This window comes from Fusarium keratoplasticum, chromosome 4 (assembly GCF_025433545.1).
Source record: "Fusarium keratoplasticum isolate Fu6.1 chromosome 4, whole genome shotgun sequence".
In the NCBI taxonomy this organism is placed as follows: domain Eukaryota; kingdom Fungi; phylum Ascomycota; class Sordariomycetes; order Hypocreales; family Nectriaceae; genus Fusarium; species Fusarium keratoplasticum.
Window position 1 is genome coordinate 3,315,589 of NC_070532.1, and position 19,120 is coordinate 3,334,708.

The window sequence follows — 19,120 nt, forward strand, 5'->3', positions numbered from 1 at the left end:
AGGCGCAAGCACGACTCGAGTAGTGTCGCGCAACGGATCAGCCTACAGACGACGGGCTATGCCGGGCGTACGTGCGACAATAAGCCAGGTAAGAAATGCGGTACCGAGAAGAAAAGTGCTGGAGGGGGAGGGGAAAAAAGAAGTCGAGTCCAAGAAGATCAAAAACAGGACAGGGCGGATCTGTGAGCTGTTTCTGGATCTTGGCGGGAAGTGGAGATGAGGCGAAGCAAAGCAAGGCGAGGAGGCGAGCGTCGATGACAGCAGGAGCTGGAGAAGTAAGGCAGCGCCTGTCCGTACAGAGGTGGAGGAGGTGACGGGCTGGTGGATAGCCAGTAAGTCAGTGGCGGCTGTTGGTGGGATGGACGGTGAATCAAAACCCGAGGCAAAGGCGGACAACACCTCGCAGGAAACCCGGAAGGTATTTGATGAATGGTACCGGCGTACAGCCTACAGGCGTGCGTTCCTCTCTAGGCTGCCAGACCCCGGAAAAGCAACCAAAGGCGAGTTCGCTGAGACCCTCGCTGCCTCTCTTGGCTGATGATGATGAATGCCAAGAAAGGAACCAAATGCAAGTTGCGGATGTCGGCTTGCAGGGACCGCGCGATGCGAAGATGGCGAGCAGCCCGTCCAACGAAACCCCAAGAAATCCGAGTCGAGGGCGGTAGGTAGGTGAAGACACACGCTCAGTGGCGCTGAAGAGAGACGCCTTACAGGCGTTGCTGGGCTCGGGCGCCCGTAGCTTGGGGCGGGAAACTCTGCTCGTACCACAGAACAAAGATGGGGCGATCTGCTTGCTGTGAACGCGCCAGAAAACCGCAAGGGTTTCGGTGGATGGGAGGAGAAGTAGAAGGAGGAGGAGGGCGAGAAGAAGAGCAGGAGAGAGAGCGCAATAAGCGAGGATGGAGGTGAGGTGAGGTTAAGTTAGGTGAAGTGAAAGGGAAAAACAGGACGCGGGAATTTAAGAAGAGGGCACGGGGGGAAAGGGTGTGAATAAGGGCTTGGGAAGTATAAGGTAAGAAAGAGCCAGAGCAAAGCTAAGCAGGAAAGCAATAGGCGTGTACGGATGTAGGTAGGTAAGGTAGGCAGGCGGTACGCAAGCACGGGAGTGAGGTACTTGGCCGGCCGCGATAATTAAGGTCAATTCGCATGTAGCCAAGGTCGCTACCTGCGAGCTACTGTATTACACCTCAATCGCTGGCGGGAGCGAAATGAGAAATGGAGCGCAAGAAATGGACCAAAGTACGAGGGCGAGGGTGAGGGCGAAGCGGGCGGGTAACGCAGGTAGGGTCGATGTGGGGTCCGGTAAAGTACAGTACTCGCTGTACAGTCAGGTACAGCGTCTCTTCGGCGTGTGTTCCATCCATGAATGGATGCCAGCTTGTGGGATGGATGGATTTTTCAATAATTAGTACCTTATTACGGAGTACGGAGCAGCAAATCATGTTGCCATGGATCCAATCGAGGCATATGCCGACCTGGCTCGGCTCCATGTCCCTCCAAGTTTTTCCTTCTTGCTTACTATTTATCATTCAATTGTTTCGTGACTCTTGTCCATCTTGCCTCAGGTCAGGTTCGATGACCCTCTCGAATCTTTGTTGGGGGCTCCCTGGCCTGCCTGGCTGACGGGCGGCTTCGGCCTGGAGGAACAAAACCTTTTTCTTGTCCCAACTCTCCTGTCGGTGGCTCACTCTCCTTTTGACCATGGACTCCGCAGCAAGCAGCAGGGAGGACCAGAGGCTGCATTGGCGGCGGTCATCAGGACAGCTGCTGATGCTTTGATCACCCAAGCCGCCGTTTCGAATATCTCCCTGGCCGCTCAATTATTTCCGACTCGTAACTTTGGATTCAAGGGGCGTGTTTGACCGTCTCTCTGTGCTGTGCTCCATGTGTGAGCCCTGGTACAGCACAGAACCCGCCTGGCCTGGCCCTCACAAAACGCCGTCATGAAAAGGAGGGGCCACCAAAGATGCAGTGGGCGGCCATGGGACTCATGATGTACATCCGAGCCATGAGGTCCAGGTACCAGAATGGGAATTCCCTCCCAAGTACAGCACCGCTCTGCATGGTGGGAAGACCCGCCCTGCAAGGTCTCCTCTGGGCTGGCCAAGACGGCACGGTACCTCAACCCGGGAAACGCCAAGCACCACCTGTCGTCGAAGATGGGTACAAATGAGGTAGGCTTTGGTATGGGGTACCACCCAGTACCTGCAATAACCCTCATCTGCTTTCAACATCCGAAAAAAAAAAAGAATAGCCACGGCCCTCAAGAACCAGCCAAGCTTTGCGGCGAAGAAGCCCCTGCAACAGAAGAACGTGCTTTTTTCTTTCTTCCTCGTCCTCCCGGGTCCGTCACCCACCGAAGCCGAGCCTCCATCCTTTTCTTTACTTTGCTCCTCTCCCCTGTCCTCCTTTGCTTTTCGTAGGTTGCCAAGCACCACCCGAACTGCCCGGGTTCAAAGACGATCAAAAATCAAAGGCGGTGACGTAGAGAGGGCGAACAAAGCCGGAAAACCGAGGGAGCACCTGATTGTATGACGGCAGATCTGTAAGAACCGGCAATCAGCGATCCGGTCCCTGCAAAACGGGGTGCGACGAGACAGGCTGGCAGACAAAAAATCGAAGCACCTCGACATTTCAGCATCATGTACCAGACAAGCCATACGATGCGATGCGGTGACTCTTTCGGTATGGCAACCCAAGGCTGTGCAGAGGCGAGGCCCCAGCGAAAACCGTCTGCCCAGCCGCGCGGTACTCGCACAAGGTAATATGACGATGAGGCGGAGGTGAAGGGCTCGTTGATCAGGGCCCATCCATGGCCCATTCCTCTTCATCAAGGGCTGAAGCGACACGGAAGAGTTACCGTGCTTCTTCGACTCGGTACCAACTTAGACGTTGGCACTGGAAGCACAGAGACGACGATGCAGCGGCTGATGCGGTGCACGTCTGTGGGTACCCTCGGTGTTCGACTGCTCCGTCTCCAAATCTTTCGGGGCGCCTCGGATGTGACTCTAACAACCTTGGAAGTCTAGGCAGGCCCAAGACAGGTCGAACTGAGAGTCTGGAGCGTCGAGACCGATTCGTAGGCAAAGGCGACCAGGGGACAAGAGAAAAAGCCGTGGAAGATTCGAGCAACCCATTGCTTCGAGGAACTGGTTGCTGACGTTGTCGCCGCTTACCATCCGGCCCTCGAATTACTATTCTGTGAGGTGAGTGTTGAATTGCCGTTTACCTGGACCGTGAGATGGCTGGGTCGCCCTGCACGACGGGCGTGAATGCAGTGGCGGTTTGTGAAAATTGCTTCGTCCTGTCCGTCCAGGGACTTCTGCCCACACTCGCGCAAGACATGGGATGGGCCCCGACCTACCGTTCTCGGAAAGCTGTCGCTACCCGCTGCCCACTGACATGTGCTATCATTTCGCTGACCAAGCTGCGTGTTTTGTGATTCCAGATGGATTGATGAGCCTCGCAGGTTTGATATCCCAGCGCATGTCTGAGCCTCTCTTTATCAGCTACCTTATCTTGTCACTGTTGCGCAAACCTCTTGCCTCCCAGAATCTGGCCCCTTTCCGCAGCTGGGCTGGCCGGCTTTTGTGCTTGATGATGAAATCCACCTGAGCGAGTCGTCCATCCTTGGACCTTGTGCGGACCCCAACTCCACCCATAGAAAGCGCCAAGAAAATGGCGCATAGGTAGGTCAGTGCTTGAGCACCAGATGGACATGAACAACAGAGATCCGGCTAGACAGGGATGCCAAAAATGTGGGGAGCAGCGCGGAGGGGCTGCCAAAGGTGCTTCGCTTTGGGGTCACCGAATTGCCCGTCGTTAAGAGGGTGATCCTGGCCGAGAAAGAGTTCAAGTCAGCCATTGCTCACCAACATCATGAACATACAGAGGGAAATGACTGATTCAGGTCAGTCCAAGGGGTTCTAGGTGTCGAATTGTTGGTGGCATTGCTAGGGCTGCCAAGACTTGAGCCGAGGTCTAACTGATGGAAGCTGCAGTCCAATATGCGCGAGATCTGCAGCAGTCGAATCTCACGCAGCCTCTGTTCAATGCCGTTCGCCCATAGCACTCAAGACCTTGTGCGCCGTGCTGTCCCAGCCGCTGAAGGCGCAGAGGGCACCCATCCATCATGGATGACTCTGCTACCTGCCCTGGCCTGGGCATGGACCTAAAGAATGGCGAGGGTGCTGGGCGCTTGACGCTTGACGCCCAGATTCGTTCTTGTCGGTTATTGGCTGGCCTTACAACATTGGCATTTTCTTGATGAACCCTGTGTAAGCATTGACCTGCGAATCTGCGAATCTTGGCCGAATACCTGGTAGGTGGACCAGAATCTACGATCGTTAAAGATGTGGTGTAGATTCGCCCAAGAGTCGAGCCGCGATGATAGAGGATATTGTTTTGCTTGCATGCATTTTGTTGTTTTGGTGCCGGGCCTGCCTCCACTTGAAGGAGGTACCTGCCTGGGCATGGGGCTTCGCTACTGCCTGGATTGTTGCAGCCAACATGCTGCGCTCACCGACTAAACTGACTTCAAGGTTGCTTACCTACCTCTACATTATCTTGCAACACTCTGCTGGTCTGGAGCAAAGCCATCTTTCACTAGCCATTGCTTCGATGCCTCCACTCTTGCTCTTCCGCCAGCCTCTTCCCTACACGACGCGACCACTCTCGTCCGCTGAAGCCGGCTCTATGTTTCGACTATATCGGCCCAGAAGTGGGAGGACCCCAACGAGAAGCACCAAGACGTTGGTTCTTCCATGCGCATGTCTACACCGCGTTCGGAATGCCCCCGGGGGAGCATTCGCCTAGCCATCTGCAGACCTTGCATCCATCCCACAGACGATGGACGTACGTCAAAATGAAAGGTCCCGGGGCCCCGGAGGCTCCCTCGTGCGTATTCGGCAAGGAGGGCAAGGCGCCAAAAGGTGGTGACAGAAATGACTGTACACTCTTCTTTCAGCCTTGGCAGATGTATTCCTTACATATATGTCTGTCCTAGGTACTTTGTGTTTCCCACCATTAGAGACGACTAATTACCATTGGTTGTTAGAGTTGTGTTGACCTGAGCAACCACCACGAGCAACCTTCACGAGGATGATTCCGTCTATGCTATTACGCCCGTTCTGCGATCACCAAGGCCAGATAAACCCGCCAGCACCAATGATTTCCTCCTTGGGATTTTGTCCACCAACTCGTTCAAGCATGCGCAACCAACGTCACTTCACTTAGCCCGAGCCGTTGAGCTAGCAACACTAGCAGTTAGAAGTTTGGTGCGAAAACCGCAGGATCTCGACCTCGTTCTTCCGACGAATCGGCCCTGTTCGCGCTCGCTAAGTGAGAGGATAGTATGAGGGATTTCCATGCACGCAGCAGGACAACGAGCACAAAGCACGATGAAGTGGCATGACCTCCTGCCGATGCCGCTGCTTTCTCGTTGTTTTAATTTTTCCTATCCAGGTACGATGTGCAGGTATCCTCTCCGTGCACCGCCCCCGCGTCTCCGAGATTGCTCCATTGCTTCTACCCTCCCTGTCTCCCGCAGCTGCGGTCTGGGAGCTCCCAGCCAGGACTCCACCGGCCTATGCTACCTTGAGCTAGCTCCGGCTACATGAGCTCTGAAGCGAATTACTGAGAACCCCAGCGGCGCAGACAGAGGCCTCCAGCAAGTCCGGAGCCGTTCTCCGTGAGCATTTGTCTGCCCAGGGTCAAGGGTCACGGAACCTCAATGATCTTGCGTTCCCGCGACCGACACAATGTCCCCGAGCTGCCATAGCTGGCACCTCCGTACTCAAGCATGAGCTACCGCCACCAGTGCCCACCGCGCGCGTACATACGTACTGCACCTACCTAGGCTGGCTCATTGCTTATCCGCCTCTCAGGGTTACGCGGAACCCGCTTCGCATTCCGCAACCACCGAACCCAAGAGCCGTCCGCCATCAGCTCGCGTGCGTTTGCATACATGCTGATTGCATACAAAAGGGGTTGGATATCCTGTTTGACTGATATGCGCCCAATCCAGGGGTATAGTTAAAGAAATCTGGCATTGGTGGCGCCGGGACTGGCTCTATTTCGACTTGCACTTTCGGCAGAAGCGAGACATGTGCCGCCACAAGTTTGCTATTTACATGGATCTCACCAATTCTTGGCTGTAAGCAGTCATGGTCGAGGCCACATCCCCAACACAAGCAAGCAGAGAGCTTGACAGTTTCAAGATTACGGGATGCTCCATTGAGGAAAGACAAGGTCGCACAGCCCTAGCCTCCTTCACCGGCTTTTAGTTCCCACACAATGGCACTGGCGGGACTGTGGATTAGACGCGCTGAATCTCGTGTTAATTCTATCACATCACTAAGTTGTGCGGTTATACGACATGGCAGGATATTTTTCAGTCAGGAGATAACCCACGAAGCACGCGAGCGTCATGTTTTGCATCCTACGTCTCCTTGTCGATCAATGAGCCTTGAGACGTCCGAATTTGCAATCTCACCCAAACGTCACACCGTCTTGTTCTACCCCCAAGAGCCTTTGCGACTGGGTTTGTTCAACTACACCGACAACTGGATAACGGAGTTTCTTCACCTTGGCTCCCCGTGGTCTATGGCCGACAGCTCACTGGCTCACCGTCAATAAGCACCAACCATCCATCTCAACCCTGGCTCTGCTCCCGAAAGCTACCCCTGCGGCCCACACAAGCTTATCGAAGCTTCCATCTCAAGGCCCTGCCAGATGGCAGTTCAACCCCTGTCTCACACCCAGTAGTGTCTCACGGCAGCTTGGACTTTGCCGTCTGTCGAGGAACTATGGGGGCCAGGGAGGCGAGCTCTGGCAGTACACTCTATGTACAGTGACACCTTGAGCAACGTTTTCCACGTGGCGTCGGGTGTTCCTGGCGCGGCCATGTACCGCCGCGGCGCCCACTTATGTACGAAGCGCATGGCCTGGATTAATATCCCGTCCTCGGGAGAGCTCCCCGTTGCCGTGCCTAGTTTTCTCTGTCCTCCTTTCTCGCTGGCAGCCAACCGCTTCTTCTTGTTATCCACTGACCGACCTGTCATGGTGTTTCATGCCGTGGCTGGCCGCAGGGTCTCACGGCAGCTATCCACAGAGCGTCAGCCATCATGGGCAAAAATTTTCTCTCCAGCAGCCATTTCAACGGCGTATCATGATGCATCTCGGCCGTGGGTGGGCGCTTCACTGGTTGTGCTCTTCCCAGCCCCCGTCATCTGTGCCTGGCCAGTGCGTCTCTTGCCGTGTATCTTGAGAGATAGGATGCTGGCAGCAGGCATTTTGTTCCCGGTTCCGCGACAGAGATGCTGCCAACCATTCTATTACGGGGATGCCAAGAATACAAGTGACCAAGACTCACCTACTTCAACAAGGCGGTGTCGGAGAGTTTCGGGCCTCCAGAACGCTCATCTATGCGGGCCAGAGATATGAAGAGGCCATATATCAAGGCCATCCATGCTGTTGTTCTCATGTCGATCCGTGCCGCACCGCATTATCCGCAGGCCACTTGTCACAAATGCAATGCACATCCGCATGCCAGGGGATATCATGTTCCATTCGGCTACCAAGAAATAACATACCGCCATGGTATCTCGCTTGCTCCCCTGCCCATCGAGCTGATCAATCTGGGTTTCCCAGCTATGTACCATTGGTTATCTTCCAGAACGCCCGTTTCCCTGCATATGGTATCCAACCTTGAGGCCCTCTTGCTAGCGCGGGTATTGCTATCGACTAGCAACTCTCAGTCTAAAAATTGTCTTACTTGGCATCAGACACGTCCAGCTTCGACGTCAGCTGTGTTATCGTGCCCGTCGAGCTCGAGGACGCCTGCCGATCTTCGTCTTTGGGCGTATCTACGCCCTCGACAAGTTCGGGGACCCCCTTCATGTTCTTCGCATCCTTGACGAACTTAGTTAGGTACACGGTCGGTTTGCGTGACGAGTCATTCTGCCCCGAAGTGATGTTTTCGATAGCGCTCTCATACGCCCGATCGTAGACGTTAAAGTCGACGGCAGTTGGAGAATCTGAGACCAGGGCGGGGGTGGCCTCGTCTTTGGCAAAGTCGCCCCTGGCACCCGTGCCGATGCCCAAGAAAGGCACGCCCTCCTCCCTATCATCCCTTGCTGGCGGTGCCTCGTTGTCTTCTTTCACGAGCTTCTGAGCCTGGACTTTCCGTCGCTGCGACAGTAGGGCCTCAATCACTTCAGCCTTGGCCCTCTCCTGGGATGGATCAAAGGCACCCTGCATCTGGTTAGGGGTGCCTGACCCGGGTCGAGAGCTGGCGCGATGCCTGGCCAATATGTTCTTGAAGCGGTGGATGGCCTTCATAACGCAGAGGAGGTGATTCATCTTACGCGTGAAGGCGCGGATGACCTCGAGTTCATTTGGGGGCTCGATCATGTTGGCACAGTTCTCCTCTGCGGGGAGCAGGGGATCAGCTCCTTTCTGGGTCACCCAGGGATGCTCCTATACCAAAAGTCAGTCAAGAGTGTCGGTAACCTTCCAAAGGTGGGAATCTAACTCGGAGTTTATCCATGGTGATACGCTTCTCTGGGTCCTTTTCGAGGATCTTACTCATCAGGTCGACAAAATCAGGGTTCTCGTCTTCGGGGATTTGCGGCTCATCCGACTTGATAGCATCATACATGTCTAGGACGCCTTCGCGGTTGAAGGGTATCCGACCATATTTGAGGCAGTATAACGAGACGCCCATAGACCAGATATCAGCGGCAGTGCCCGAGACATCAGCATGCTTGCCGCAAAGCTCAGGGGGGAGAAACGCGGGCGAGCCAGCAGACTTTGCTGTCCTCATGTTCTCTGGCTTCTGGAACATCTCGGACACGCCAAAATCAACCACCTTGAGGACATCATCATCCGACAAGAGAAGATTGTCGGGCTTGATGTCTCGGTGGATGATACCTTGGGCGTGAACTAGGGCGAAGTTGTCAGTCACGACAAGAGTAACGAAATAGCCCGAGAGGTCACTTACGGTACTCAATGGCCAGGATCAAGTCGCGAAACCAGTAACGGCAGTTCTCTTCGGGGTATGGCTCAGCCTGTTCATCCAGACCGACCTTCATGACGACGCCTTTCCTGCACATCTCCAAGACCATGTAGATGGAATCCTCCTCGGGGTCATCCAGCACCTCGTAAAGCTGGACCAAATTGGGGTGGTATAACTTCTTCATGATGGCGATTTCCTCACGAATAAAGTGCAGCGCATCGTTGCTCTCGGTGGCGCGAGCATTGAATCCAAAGCCAGGGCCCATACGTCTAGGGCCTCGAGGGCCCTGCCTCAAGATATGCGACTGGGCCCGTTTTCGAAGACGAGCTTTTGAGAATTCTTTGACGGCCTGGGGAGATTAGGGGTCAAGAATAGTATGAGATTATGGGCACAAGTAGAAACTCACATACTCATGGCCAAACTGATCCGTCGCGAGATGAACGGCACCATATGAGCCTCTCCCAATCTCCTCCAAGATAGTATATTGGTTCACGCGATGATTCGACTTTCCGTCAGCATCTTCGTTTCCGAACTGCGTCTGCGCATCGAGGGTTTCCTATAGGAGAAGGGTGAGCCGAGGTCCATGAGTTTGGGTTGCGACGATAAGACCTTGACTTCGCGATGGGCACTCGGGGTTCGCTTGTGGTGTCGCATGGGGCTCGAGAAGCGATGGACAGCGGTAGGCTCGGTCCTAGCATTGGGTCGCGGTGTCAGGCGAAGGCTATGGTCTCTAAGCGCGTTGACCTGGTGTTGGACTTACAGGTGGTGGGCGAGGGGTGGCGGGGGGTTGTCGTCGACGGCTTCATCGTGGCAGTCAACCTTGACCTGAGGCGATGGGAAAGTGAACGACGGCCTGATCTCAGGGACCGGCGCGGATTGAGAGGTGTCCATGGCGGAGGAGAGGCAAGGTCGAGCGGCACTGGCGAGCTGAGAAGAATAGATGTGTATGAGGATGCGCGTTTGTCCTGTTTTTCGGTGGATTTGCTTGCCCCGCACCCCGCGATGAGAGGGGGGGACGATGATGGGCTTGAACGTCACGGTTTGCGCCTTGAGTTGGGAGACGAGGTTTGACAAGAAGTCAAGGGAGATGGAAAGAGTGAGAGAGTGTGGAGGAGAGTGAGGGTCACAATCAAAAAAAAAAAAGCAAGATTGGGCTAATGGGCTTGGGGTCATTGAGGATCAGAATCAGCTTGGTCTTGTGGCTGCTTATTCCAGTTGGAGATGAGGGAGAGGCCTTGGATCCAATAGCTGCGGTACAGTACCTGGTAACTACAACCTAACAGTTGCCGAGAAGGGCAAATGGTGCGCCGGCAGCTGACGCGCCTTGTGGTCCTTCAGGTTCCTTCCCTGGTGCCATGCCGGGCTGGACGGCACCTAAGTTCTGGGAAGGCGCGACAGGCAGGGCGGATTCAGCACTGAAGGCTGACTGACGGAGCCCCCGAGGCAGGTACAGTACAGTAGGTCCCGTTCCTTCTTCCTCCCCTGCTCCCCTGCCAGCCCTGTCACGATCCCGTCAAAGACCCTCGGCCCCACTAGAGCTCAATGGGCCGGGCTTTGAGTGGGGGAGGCGGTGCAGGTCTGCGTTGAGGCTCGGTGGATCCTTCCGTCTCATCCATGATGGACAACTCTTCCATCCGATCTATCTATCGCGATCCCAACTTCATTCATTCCCCGGCGTCGCATCCTGAAATCCGGCCTTGGACGACCAAATACTATAATTCACTCACTTACGGCTTTTGGCGCATAGTCTCTGTTCATCCAAGAACAACTTGCTAAGCTCTCACGCTCTCACTCGTCTCGCTGTCTCCCCCCTTAAACCGCCATCATGGTTGTCTACTCATTCCACATCTTTGACCGGCACAGTAAGGCCCCCGCTCCCTATACTATACAACCTCACACGCCTAACAAATCCTCAGCCGAGTGCATCTACTCCAAGTCCTGGCTCCCCCCGTCCACAAACCCAGCCGACCCCGATGCCCCCGCAGCCAACACCACAGCCCCGACGACGTCGTCCGACGACGCCAAGCTCCTCTTCGGCACCGTCTTTTCCCTGCGCAACATGGTCCGCAAGCTCGGCGGCGACGACGACGCCTTCATCAGCTACCGCACCGCGCAGTACAAGCTGCACTTTTACGAGACCCCCGCCAACCTGCGCTTCGTCATCCTCACCGACACGGCCACGCTGAGCATGCGCAACGTGCTGCACCAGATATACATCAACCTGTGGGTGGAATACGGTATATTTGAGAGCTTTCTAGATGTACGGCAGGGTGCTAATGTTGTCTCGCAGTGGTCAAGAATCCTCTGGCGCCGGTTGAGCACAAGCATGGCGAGGGCGTCAAGAATGAGCTCTTTGAGCTTGGACTGGATCAGTTCATCAGGGGGTTGATGTGAGCGCTTGCGGCAGAGAATAAGCGTCACAGGAAATAAGACTATCCTAATCCCAGAGACAAAGAATCAAGCAGCTCCTAGAGCTGGCAGCTTGGACTTGTTGTCTGTCTGGAGGGGATCTACGAGCGGGCAAGACAGACCCGTCCCAGGCCTCAGACCACCGAGGCACGAGAACAGGAGCCTCCAAACGATGATCCTGTCTAGAAACAAGCAACATCTCGGTCGGAGATGGGAACCAGGAAAAGGCCTCAAGTTGACCACATGAGTCATGTCGGCCCAGGATGGAGACAGATACATCACGGTCCTGGCAAAAGGAGGCAGAAGCAAACAGACAGACAAGACTATACCCAACGCCGATTCCGGCATGAAAAAAAAAATATTACACGGGGAGATGAACTAACCCCCCAAGATCCCAACTAAGCTATGCCCTTCCCTATCCCTTCTAGAATACCATTGTATGTTGTTTGTGTGTGCCTCGGCGAATCCAGATGCAAAACCAGCCCCTGTACAGCTCGTTTATATCGACCAACTCATGACATTTCCCAGCAAGACTCCTCATATGCATTACACAAATACGGCCTCAACGCCTACTCTCACGACGACTTGTTATCCACGGCTCGCTCCCACGCACTCTCAAATCCTCCCTGTGAGTCCACCACGACGACGCTCGACTCGCCTTGTGTCTGTGTCTGCGCCGGAGTCGTCTGTGTTTGCGCCTGCGACGTCTTGCCACTGGCCTGTGAGGTACCCAGGTCAACGGCGCTGGCCATGAGGTCGTCATCAGCGCGGATCTCCTGCTCCCAGTTGCTCGAATAGACTACAGCGGCAAACGCCTCGAGGTCGCGGACCGTCTCCATCTTCTGCAGGTACTCGTTGGGCATGCCGTTGCCGATGACATGAGCCTGGCGCGTCAGCACCGACATGATCTTGGGCAGCAGGATCACCTTGGACCGTCGCTGGTCCTTGAGCTCTGGGGAGACAATGCCATCTGATGCAGGCAGCTCAAAGGCCGCCGTGGCGAGCTTGTTGTCCACCAGGTACGAGAAGCCAGCATCAAGGAGCAGAGTCAGCACGTGGGAGAAGCTGGGCGACTCAATGAGATCGGCCGTCTCGTCGAGGAGACGGCGCAAGATAGCCTGCGATGCGGCTGCTGACTGGTCCTCTCCCTCTTGAGTCGGGGCCTCATCGAGGATGCCCGACTCCCGAATCACCTCATCCTCCATATCCCTAGGTGGGAGAAGGAATCGGAGCCAGTCGCACTTGCGGCGCTCATCAGCTGTAGAACCCTCAACCAGCTTCCTCACCTCCATGGTCAGCTCCGAGAAGCGTTCGAAGCTCAGCAGATCCCTAGGGCTGAGGCTGCCAAAGACGGTACGCACAGCGCCCTCAACACGACGCATGAGGTCCGCCCAGCCCTTGTTGAGCAGCCACCAGCTGAAGGTCAGGTACTTTCGGTTTGTGTCAAAGTCGCTGCCATATGTCTGCTCCGTGTTGTCGTCATCGTTGTTCTCGAGGCTGATGGTGCCCTGCTGGCCACCCGTTGCGAGGGCTACCACGCTTGAGAGGTAGCTTCGTCGGCCGAGGAGGTTAAGTTGCACCCGGGTCAGCAACGTCAGTAGGGCGAGGGTGTAGATGAGCGTGAAGGATCGCGTCACGGCTGTTGGTGTGTGAGTTATCTAGTACATGATGCTAGGAAGAGCTTGACTTACCACTGATGGTCACATCATCCCACAGCTGCCGCTTCGTCTTTCGTGGCTTGGGCAGAGAAGCTCCATCCTGCTGACCTGCTTCTCCCCCGGCGGCAAAGGGTGACGGCGTCGCAATCTGGCTCGCGTGGATTCCGCTCTCGCTCTGTATGCTCTGGCTGACCATGCTCTTTCCATCATCCTCTGTCAACGTCGTGTCGGCGATGCTCGGCGGCGTGATGGACTCGGTGGCACCGTTCTTGATGGCCTTGGTGGCCTTCATCTGCTGGATCTCGTAGGTGATCTGCTCCGTGTTCATGGCCTCGAGGATGGCGGTGGTCGCGGAGGGGAGGAGGGCCAGCACGGTGAAGGTGCAGTCCTCCTGGTTCTGCTCGAAGCGGCGTCGCAGGCTGCGAGTGTCACGTTAGCAAACGTGGTGACACGATACAATGATGGCCAGTGATGGGCGGTATACTCACTTCTCCTTGGCGATGCGATCGCTGCTCATGCGCTCGCGTGCGTCGTTGAGCTTGGATATGACATACTGTGTCGCGACGTAGCCAGCGCCAATGACGCCGACGCCAACGGCGATGGGCGTCCGGTTGTTGCGCAACCAGCGCCGCATGGAGGTGAACATGGCTTGGACTTGGAGGGGACGGGGTCAATTGCTCATGGGGAGGAGGAAGCTGTGGCCTTGTTTCTGATGGACGTGATCCCCAGTGAGGATCAGGTGGCGGGAATGTGAAAACGAAGAGTTGTGGACGAAAAAGAGACCGTTGGGCTTTTTTCTAAGATGGGCGGCCCCAACGTTGTCGCGAGCTGAGGGTTTGAATATCAAAGTACTCGGTACCTCGGCCCCGGGAGGAGGTTCCAATCGATCATGGAACACGGGGAAAGAGGCGAATGTGCACCTGCCTGCTGCTGAAAGTGTGGCTGGTGCCTTTATCATGTGGCTAGTTGAAGCTAGCCCGGATGCGGTTACCCTGATTGCCGCATGCCCCGTGCCCCTCCGCATTCCCCGATGTGGTGGTCAGCCCAGGAGAAAAGTGACGTTGGTTTGAGTTGAAGGTGGGTATGTTGAACAAAACTCTCTCTTCTACAACAACCTCTTTCCCTTTCTCCGTCACTGATAATGATTGTAGCCCAGAGTCGAGTTCAAGATACGGCAACGCGCACCATGGAACAGCAGGAGCCACCCGAGTTCCTATTAGACGTCTTTGCCGACCCGCGCTCAGTCCACGACGTTGTCAAAGGTGAGTTGAGGTCCTTGTTTAACGTCACCCTACCCTATACAACACACCCCGCAATCCCGTGACGGCCTTGACGACGACGACGACCACCGAGGTCGCGATAGTCCGGAATCGGCGAGAATGCGATCGCGACAGCGCCTGCGAAACATTGTCGGATGAAATAATGAACTGACAGCTTAACTCGCTAGGTATCCTGCATGCCATCTTCTTCCATCGCTTCTTCCCCTCCGTCGTCCCCCAGACCCGCGAGGTTCTCGATATCACCCTACCCCACGTCGATGACGATGAGCTCGAGACCATGATCGAGCAGCGCGTCGCTGCCCTGGAGCGCCAGCTCGACGCCCAGCGCTCCTCCGGCGGAGCCGCAAACACCGGAACGGGCACAGAGGGCGGGGGGCGCGGGCAGCTAGCCGTCCAGTTCTTCGAGAAGCGCCGGCGCAAGGCTTGGCTGTCACGAGGCGACGAGGAGGTCTGCTGGGAGACTTGGACTGTTAAAGTGACGGTTGCTGAGCCGAGGACAGAGAGTGGTAAGGAAGCCCCCTTGCCAGTCCTTTCAGCCTGCGCATGGGAATGGCAGGTATTATCGCGACTTTCGCTGACATTACCATCATCTAGAACGAGCTAAGGTCCGGCGCGCAATGGAGCAAACGCTCCTCACCTCAGCCATGAAGATTGTCACATTCACCAACACACACAAAGACCATATCCCACCAATCACGACACAGGGCACAAATCCCTTCCCCTACAAGATCAACCTGGACCAGAAAGAGGCAACAGGCTGGGCGACCCGGATGCGTATATACTGAGAGGAGTCGAGTTATTTAGCAGATGGCGACGCTCCCCCAACCAGGGGCTACTGGGCTGCTTAGTTGAATAGTCAAAAGGGGCTCGGGATAGACAGGAAGGCAGAACACCCATGGGAGTGATTGCCTGGGGAGGCGGATGAAAGATCTCGATCGCGCAGTTGGCCTCGATCGATCTAGGGATGGAAGCGTAGATCACACATAGACAGCCTAGTCGGGCAAGGCGATACGATGGCGTTTACGGAGTTGAGTTTGGAATCTCGATTGGTATAAGACACAATAGATACCCCGTTGCCACGGCTCAGCCGCCGAGCACATGATGGTCAACACTCATGATTCCCGACAAACCTGCCACCGGCAAGGAGGCTGAGACCACAGTCTCAGACACTCGAGTCAGCCAACACGTAGTTGTGACCTAGAACCCAAACCAAGGCTCTACGAGCATTGGCACAAGCATGTGGACAATTGAATTAACAAGCAGAGCAAGCTAGAAAAAGAAATGATTCATCATGTTAAAAGGATAGTAGTTATAACGCTGGCCTCGGGTAGCTTCTCTCCGAACCTAGTAACAAAGGGATACACGCAAACATACGTAGGGTGTAGAGTACACAATTCTTCCAGAGCCACACGGGGGCCATCCAAACTCCGAGCAACCAAGAAAATACGCAACATGCAAGTTGAGTGAAAAAGCAAAGGGGGAAAAGACATCAACGCAACCAAAACCAAACGCACATGCCAAATTAACCAATCAATCAATCAATCGTCATCCAGTGGTGTCCCGAGCCTCACGAGCTCTCACTCCCCTCCGCGCCCGAAAGTCATTATCGTCGTCAACTGCCAGCCGCGAAGCCTTTCTGAGAGCCCGGCAAGCACCGAGCCTCCCTGTTCTAGTCCATACCGGACAAATCCAAACGTGTCCAAGCCACAATGGAGCACAGACATGGCCGTCTCTCGAGGAGGAAATTGGGGGTTTTCTTCTTCTTTTCGTCAAGTCATTAATCTCATCATTACGCTTTGTGTTGTTTGTCGTCTCCGCCGCTTCATTTTCTGTTGGGTAGGTGGATAGTTATATGCGTCTTAAAATGCAGTAGAGTAGCTCCGACCCAGCCCGGGCTTGCTGCCCCTGGGGTTGGCAGAGTTGGAGTTGGTGGAGTTTTCGTTGTCGTTTGAGGTGTTTTGTGATCCGGAGCCAATCTTCTCGAATCCCTTGAAGATGTCTAGGTTCGAAAAGTTTGCGACATCCGGCGTACCGTGGTTCATGAAGCCAACAGGGTCCATCATCATTGAGGGCCAGTCACAGTCGGCAGGGAGGTCTGGCAGGCTGGCAAACTTGGAAGGGGACTGGTTCCTGATGGGGGATTGCTGGAACATCCTTGATGGCGAGCTGAGGCCTTCAAAGATCTTGCTAGGGCTGTCATACGCAGCAGACGGCTCGGGGGCCTTGAGCAAGGGGGCGGAAGCGATGGGCTTCTTGACGGCAGAGTTTGTGATCTCGCCTAGGGCGGATGTAGAGACAGATCGATCCAACCGATTACGCTTGACAGAACGCTTGACAGGGGATCCAGCCTCAGCTGAGCTGATGCCAGCAAAGGCATCTCCCTCGAGGTTTGGCAATCCGTGGAAAACCTCAAAGTCGGCCGAGTTCACGACATCGCAGTCAAAGCTGTAGACGGGGTCATCGAGGTTGAAGGCAGGACTCCATGGCGCAATATCACCGAGGCCACCGAGGGCACTAACCCGGCGGATAGGCGACTGGAGAATGCTTTGGACCTTGTCACGGTGAAGTCGAAGGTTGGTGTTGGGAGAGACCGAGGGAGGTGGTCGAACAGGAGGCTTGATCTTGATGACAGGCGTGAGCGGGGGAAGCATCTGATTGTCGTGAAGTCGCAGCGGAGAGGACGAAACGGGCGGGCAGAAGCGTGACTTGGTCGGGCTGAAGGGAGAGGATCCTCGCAGGCGGGCAATTTCCTCCTCGGCACGGCCTCGAACCTTCATCCTTGGGCGGTCGGCCTCTGATGTCAGCAGGTAAGCCTTCTGGTTGGGTCGGACAACGGATGAATCAAGAGAAGAGATGTATCCACTGTCATCCATGGACGCAAACTTGCGCCTGCGAGATCGTGAGATGGAAGAGGCGGGGTTGCGAGCGATAGGAGGCGGAGTGTTGCTTCGGGGCTCCATGTGCCGGGAGACGGGAGGTGACGAGTGCATGGCAGCGGGAAGAGGTGAGTAGAGGGAGGAGTCGTGAGGAGCATCGTTATCGGCCTTGTCTGCGGCATCTTCGGGACCAATGTTATCAGAGACCGGGATGGTTGCATCCGAAGACAACTCCGGAGGCATCGACATGGTGGCTTGAGAAGTGGGAAGGGGTGGGAGAGTAGCCTGGCTGATGGGAATGGGCGGAGGGAGAGTAGGCTCCTGGATCGGGGCACGAGTCGAACGCGAGGGCTCTAGCCGAGTTGACATGACAGGCAGATTCTCCGAGGCGGATGCAGATTTGCGCGTAGTCTTTTCCTTCAGGAACTGGGACTCAGTGCCGGGTTCGATGGCCCAGTAGTTGCCCTTGCCGGGGTCGTCCTTGGGTCTCTCGATCTTGTTGAAGTTCTTGTGGAGGCTGAGGTTATGGCGGATGCTATTCTGCCAACCGGCATCGGAAGGACTGTAAAAGGAGTAGTTGTCGCTGATCCACTTGTAAATCTGGGCAAGTGTGAGTCGTTTCTTAGGAGATCGGAGAATGGCCATTCCAATCAGTTGGGCGTAGCTGTGAGGAGGCTTGTTGCCGTCATCGATGATGGGTGGGAAGGCGTCGGGAGGAGGAATGACTGTGGCGGCCGGCTCAGCCTTGATCTTCTTTGCTGGTCTTGAGTCCTTGATGGGAGCAGCATCCATGAGCGCTCGCTTGCCGTTGGGCTTGCGGTAGTAGGTTTCGGCCGGGAGGTTGACAGCGGGTGGTGCCGGGAAGAGCTGAGGGCGAATGTTCTCCTTTCCATAGTCGAAACTGATATCAATGGATGGCTTTTGAGGGCCTGTCTTGAATTCTGATAGGTAGGGCCCCTTTTGAGGCATGCTGGCGTTGTGGCCTCTGGTTGATGGAGGAGCCATGGGGACCATGTTCAACTTGTTCCCGAGCGACGAATTCAGGGGAATGTGTGACGAAGAAGACGGCCTTGTCTTGAAGGTCGAATATGTGCTGTGCGAAGTGGCGGGTGGGTTGAAGACGACGTTGGAGCTCGAGCTCGTCAGGGGTCGTCGGTTGGGTTTTGTGACTGAGGGCATGGGAGCGTGACTGGTCATAGGGGCGGCGCTCTCGAAGATCTCGTCCTGGAAGATGTCTACTGGCTCGTCCAAAGCCGAAAAACGCGTGTGCTTGGCCATTGTGGCCTTGGTGGGAAGCTCGAGGTCGGTTCAATTGCGAGAAGACGAGGACTGCGGTCTGTGACTTTTGCCGGAGGTTAGTCAGTCGAGACCGGGGACGGGTAGTGCAGAGCAAGCAAGCAAGCCAGGGGAGGGGATGGGGAGAAGATAACGTCGTAGACGGGATGTAAGAGGTGGACACCGGCAGAGCCTGATGGGACGAGTGTGCATGACGGCAAGGAAGAGAAGGAGAAAAAGGGCTCGAGACTCACTTGGATGGACCGTGTAATCTGTTAATGAGTTGTGGGGCGGTCGATGACAGGGCTGCCGTGACCTTTGCTTGAGGCGTTCAATAGGACAAGCTGCCGGTATCTGGGGTCATCTGCCTTTTCTCCCAATGGCGTCTTAGGCGAGACGGAGGAAGAAGCAAATGCAGTAGGCGGTCGAAGCAGCGGTGGGCAAGAGTTGTGCCGAAACAGACGGACGATGCTGGGGGTCGAGTTGACTATAGTAGGGGATGTCGCGAAGATCTGGTCGGGTACGAGTCGGACTGGACCAAGAGACGTTGAGGAGAGGGGAAAGATGCGATCGAAGTAGAGAGAGGGAAAAGAGCGGGAGAAGAAG

General features: G+C 55.5%; 5 protein-coding genes across 5 annotated transcripts; 2 read left to right on the plus strand and 3 right to left on the minus strand.

Annotated features, from left to right (window-relative positions):
• Positions 1–7,770: 7,770 nt before the first annotated feature.
• NCS57_00608500 (Protein kinase domain-containing protein) lies at positions 7,771–9,907 on the minus strand (the record flags this gene model as incomplete). The annotated part of the gene is made up of 6 exons (XM_053055984.1): positions 7,771–8,478; positions 8,534–8,943; positions 9,002–9,365; positions 9,423–9,572; positions 9,626–9,707; positions 9,777–9,907. The coding sequence occupies 6 exons, from the start codon at positions 9,905–9,907 to the stop codon at positions 7,771–7,773; spliced, it is 1,845 nt and encodes a 614-aa protein (XP_052914939.1).
• A 934-nt stretch (positions 9,908–10,841) lies between these two features.
• NCS57_00608600 (Trafficking protein particle complex subunit) lies at positions 10,842–11,410 on the plus strand (the record flags this gene model as incomplete). Its single annotated transcript, XM_053055985.1, has 3 exons — positions 10,842–10,878; positions 10,933–11,253; positions 11,307–11,410. 3 exons carry the CDS (start codon positions 10,842–10,844, stop codon positions 11,408–11,410), a joined length of 462 nt encoding a protein of 153 aa, XP_052914940.1.
• A 590-nt stretch (positions 11,411–12,000) lies between these two features.
• Positions 12,001–13,729, minus strand: NCS57_00608700 (uncharacterized protein; the record flags this gene model as incomplete). Its single annotated transcript, XM_053055986.1, has 3 exons — positions 12,001–13,064; positions 13,117–13,502; positions 13,572–13,729. 3 exons carry the CDS (start codon positions 13,727–13,729, stop codon positions 12,001–12,003), a joined length of 1,608 nt encoding a protein of 535 aa, XP_052914941.1.
• A 453-nt stretch (positions 13,730–14,182) lies between these two features.
• On the plus strand, positions 14,183–15,148 carry NCS57_00608800 (uncharacterized protein; the record flags this gene model as incomplete). Its single annotated transcript, XM_053055987.1, has 3 exons — positions 14,183–14,345; positions 14,531–14,869; positions 14,958–15,148. The coding sequence occupies exons 1-3, from the start codon at positions 14,225–14,227 to the stop codon at positions 15,146–15,148; spliced, it is 651 nt and encodes a 216-aa protein (XP_052914942.1). The 5' UTR covers positions 14,183–14,224.
• A 1,074-nt stretch (positions 15,149–16,222) lies between these two features.
• On the minus strand, positions 16,223–18,517 carry NCS57_00608900 (Fork-head domain-containing protein; the record flags this gene model as incomplete). The annotated part of the gene is made up of 1 exon (XM_053055988.1): positions 16,223–18,517. The coding sequence occupies one exon, from the start codon at positions 18,515–18,517 to the stop codon at positions 16,223–16,225; it is 2,295 nt and encodes a 764-aa protein (XP_052914943.1).
• Positions 18,518–19,120: the final 603 nt, after the last annotated feature.